This window comes from Amphiura filiformis, chromosome 14, assembly GCF_039555335.1.
Source record: "Amphiura filiformis chromosome 14, Afil_fr2py, whole genome shotgun sequence".
NCBI lineage: Eukaryota > Metazoa > Echinodermata > Ophiuroidea > Amphilepidida > Amphiuridae > Amphiura > Amphiura filiformis.
In genome coordinates, this window is record NC_092641.1 from 18,563,349 (window position 1) to 18,568,103 (window position 4,755).

The 4,755-nt window shown below is 34.0% G+C and overlaps 1 protein-coding gene across 1 annotated transcript; it reads left to right on the forward strand.

The window, feature by feature from the left end:
- The first annotated feature begins 796 nt into the window (after positions 1-796).
- Positions 797-4,503, forward strand: LOC140169249 (asialoglycoprotein receptor 1-like). The gene is made up of 4 exons (XM_072192506.1): positions 797-1,018; positions 1,469-1,563; positions 2,249-2,354; positions 4,408-4,503. Exons 1-4 carry the CDS (start codon positions 797-799, stop codon positions 4,501-4,503), a joined length of 519 nt encoding a protein of 172 aa, XP_072048607.1.
- Positions 4,504-4,755: the final 252 nt, after the last annotated feature.

A 4,755-nucleotide genomic window follows, 5' to 3' on the forward strand; every position in this document is an offset into this window, starting at 1 on the left:
TATTATTGAATAATCATACCAATAGAGGTATAATGCTCAGGTTTTGGCACTCCAGATGCAGATCTGCATAAAGCATGGGGTTATGTGTGTATCTTGGATTTGGATATAAGCTTTAGAACTTTGATTGTATCCATTTGAAATTAAATAAACCAGAAAATTAATCTCCCATAGTAAAGGATAGCATATGGTATACTGAATACATGTGCATATAGCTTGGCTGAGCGTGTGGATTCCTGGTCCAACCTAATTGACCACAAGGTGAGATAATGAGATTAACCCAGTAGTACAGCTATTGTGCTATAGATGAGTTGACCTTAATGTTTATCAACAAAGGCAAGTGACTGGTATATCGATATGCTTGAGTGAACCCCATGCAACCAATACACTGTTCAATAGCCTTTATATTGTGATGTGGTGGGAGTTTTAAAAACACAAGCCCTGAACAAAATATGATGCGCGCGCATACTGCCAGGCATTGCCGTCAGATGTCAACTCATCTATAGGCAAAATAACTAATTCTCGATCATGAGAGGATGTACTTTCTGCGTCAGCGTACTTTTTGTGGAACAACACGATACAAAACGAACATTTACCGTGATTGGTCAATTCTCAAAAGATGTACTTACCCCGTAAGCGTGTAGTCTTTGCGTATACGCTCGACGCAATATCTGTGCGTACCCAAGTTGGCTCTCATGATCGAGAATTAGAAATCATGTTCAACAAACGTATAACTTGAAAAACTTTTTGTCTCTCTGTCTTTTATTCCACCAGCTAACTTAGAGTCTAGAGCATCACCATGAGGATCGTTGCTATTATTCTCTGTGGCCTCTTAGTCGTGGCTGTGGCATTGGAGATGGACTGTCCCCGTCCAGAATGGAAAAAGCGACGTGCTAACAACCACTGCTATTGGTTTGAGACTGATTTTCTGCCGCAATACAAGGCCGATGAGAGGTGCCGAAGATACAACGCAAAACTCGCAAAGATTGATGATGCTGATGAGAACGACTGGATTCTTAAAGTGAGTTTGATAATCCTTGATCCGTTTTTTAACGATGAGAAAATATGCGGCACGATTGAGAAGAAGAAGAAGAAGAAGAAGAAGAAGAAGAAGAAGAAGAAGAAGAAGAAGAAGAAGAAGAAGAAGAAGAAGAAGAAGAAGAAGAAGAAGAAGAAGAAGAAGAAGAAGAAGAAGAAGAAGAAGAAGAAGAAGAAGAAGAAGAAGAAGAAGAAGAAGAAGAAGAAGAAGAAGAAGAAGAAGAAGACGAAGAAGAAAAGAATAGAAAAGAAAAGGAAAAGAAACAAAAAAGAAACGAAAAGAAAGGAATAAGAAGAAGGGAAAGAAGAAGCGGATGGAGAAAAGGAGTAAGAAAAAGAAATAAAACGTTAGTTTTCTTTTAATCTTTTTGTATGTCTTTTAAGACTATGCGTAAAAAGTTGTTATATAATATATTTATTAATTTTATTACAGAACGTTTTTCCAGCTACAACATATATTGGCGGTGGTGATAGCTCGCACTATTACATCGGATTAAAACGGACATCAAGCAACGCAGACTCGTGGTAGTAAGTCTGAATTCGGATTCATGTCAGGAATATAATTAATAAATTCAAATACAGTGCGAAAACAATGTCTAGCTATTAAATACGGTCTTCTCAACACATTTTCTTTAAACGTTGATGGCTATAGTATACAAATATTGAATGTTTGTTCATCACTAGTAAGAATATTTAAATGAGAAGAAATATGGAATGTTCCATTCAACGAGGCTTTGCCAAGTTGAATGGAACAGTTCATATTTCACCGAATTGAAATATTCTTTCCATTGAACGAATTAAAACATATATAAGTTTCCCTTTTTCCACTTGATTTTATAAATCACCAGGAAACAAAATAAATTAAACAATATCTAAATGTATATTAATTTTAATAGCAACACCCGCACCTATAAACGGTGAGTCGGTGTGGAAACCTCTCGCTATACGCTCGCACGTACGTAGCTCCGGGTCAGTGCAGGGAAACGTGACTATTGCACTCGCGGGAGTGCAATAATCCTTTTACATCTGGCAGCTAACAATAGCAGAAATAATTAATAGTAATTGGCCAATCAAATGACAAGAAACGTTGTGAGTTATATAATGTTTAGAAACCTTATTTGAAACTTTATTTTGATTAAGTATCCACAGTCCACGTAACTCCCACCGGAAGGGAATGGTGTATAAATAATTTTAATCTTAATACTAATTCCAGCTGGGAATTAGATGGCTCCCCCCTGGATTCGGTTTGGGGCGGTAGTTGGAAGGACGGGGAACCAAACAACTATCACAACAAAGAAAATTGTGTTACATATTTTCAGGTAAGAAAAATTAAAGCTTGGTTAAGGGATCTAAAATGAGCGTTTATTGCGTTTCGACAGTATTTTTGTGGGACATGAGAGCACATCAGACCTATCGAATTGCATTCTGAATACGAAGCATGTCTTTCTGATATCAAATAATTTTCATTTTTTAAAATCACAATATAATACAAATTTTATGACAAATTATAAAAATTTGATATTTTTCAAATTTTGATATATAACAGTCCTCGAAGTAAATTATATAAATCTAATGATATATTCTTAAAGTGTATGTAGCAGGGAGGAAAAGCCGACGGTCAATTGAAAATTTTGACCTTTCATATTGAAGATATGGATTTTTTTCCCAAAAGACATAATTTTTTTTGGTGTTTTGGGGAAAAAATCCATATCTTCAATACGAAAGGTCAAAATTTTCAATTGATCGTCGGCTTTTCATCCCACCTACATACACTTTAAGTATAAATCATCAGATTTATAAAGTTTACTTCAAGTACTGTTAAATATCAAAAATATCAATTTTAATGATTTGCCATAAAATGTGTATTAAATTGCGAATTTCAAAAATCAAAATTATTTGATATCAGAATGACATTCTTCGTATTCAGAATGCAATTCGATATGTGCTCTAATATGTGCTCTAATGTCCCAAAATAAATACTGTCCAAACGTTCATACCCCAGCCCTTAATCCGACATCGTTATCTTTAAAAAAAATATATCGCATTATCGTATTGATCACAATTAAAAAACAATTGTATCGTCCTTCACGTTTTAAGGCTGTCGAAGCCTTAAGGCCATATTTTTCCAGTTTTTATTATTTTGATTCGTTCAATATTAACAATAACTCGGTATTTTTAAAGGTAAAAACCCTGAATTTAAAAGTTGCAGTACATTGTACTGATTTGAATTCAGTGCGAAGATTATTCGGCGGGTTGTACATGCCACAATAAGTGCAACTCTTAAATGCGAGGTGTTTCTTTTAAAATACTGCTGTGTTGTTAATAATGAACAAAATTGGGCGAATAGGGTATCAAAATGCGGGTACATAAACCATCTTTATTTCTAAGTTATTGCATTTTGATAGAAGCTTTTCCTGTTTAATACATGAAAAGTATACCAGTTTGTCATAAGATTGATTGACTGATTGATTGATTGATTGATTGATTGATTGATTGATTGATTGATTGATTGATTGATTGATTGATTGATTGATTTGATTTGATTTTTTTTTAAATTTATTACAATAATACAGTAAAAGACTGAAGGGAAAAGTGCTCAATACTTTAAAAAGTAGAGCTAAATTATACAATATTTATCTTTAGAAAAAATTTGAGGACATCTCCCATTCACCCGTGCGTAGTGAATTGACTCTCAAGATTTGAAAGTTGCAGTAAATTTGATTTTGTATTCAGTATAATGAAAGGAAATCTGTGCAATAATATCTGAGTGTTTTTTGTACTGTATGTAAGTGCAACTTTCATATCTGGATCTCACTACATTAAATTGACCGTGTTGTATTGTTTTGTCTGGGCTATTGTATCAAATGAGGTGTCAAAATGCGCAGAAATAAATTCTGCTTCCAACGCATTTTACAGATTTCTAATACAATAGCCCCTTTTTGAATAATGGTCATTATTTAAGGGGGGTTAGTTACTTTTTTTGAGATGTTTATTATACACAGAAATATATACCTTAGAAATTCCCACACACGGAAAACAACTAGCTCCTCTTTTGATGTTTACTGAGATATGGCGAGACTCAGTATGGCCTTCAGCACGTAAAATTGGGAAAGCTTTTTGCAATAACAAAGGGTTAGTTCATTACACTGTGGAGCAAGGAAAGTAGTTATTTGCATAGTAAATACACTATTAAATCACGGCCAGATTTAAATTGGGTAATGATGTCATAGCTCATTAGTTTGTCACACGTTTGTCACTCGGTGTATTGCAATTTGTTGTAATGTTTATTATTTATTTACTATTTTTATCTGTTCAAACTGTTTTTACTGAATTATTTACTTACTTACTCACTTCTTTATTTACTTTTTTCAGGATGATGGAAAATGGAACGATGTCATGTGTGGCGATAGCTTCCATTATATCTGTGAATACGTAATTCCCCCACCACCACCAACCACTGCACCATAAATTTAGCGACAGCGACAACTTATTATCGACAAAATAAAACTTCGGTAAATTTGAAATGAGGCCACAGGTGTCTCAAATCTCAGTATAAATACAATGTTGAACTCTCAATCCTTTATCTGCAGAAAGGAAGAATTTGTCTGTGAAAATTCAATTATTTATTTTCACTGAAATATATTTTCAAGCAGGCTTACTGAACATGTTGAAATTGATTTGCTAATCTCAAACCTTCGCATATGGAATAAAAATTCCCAT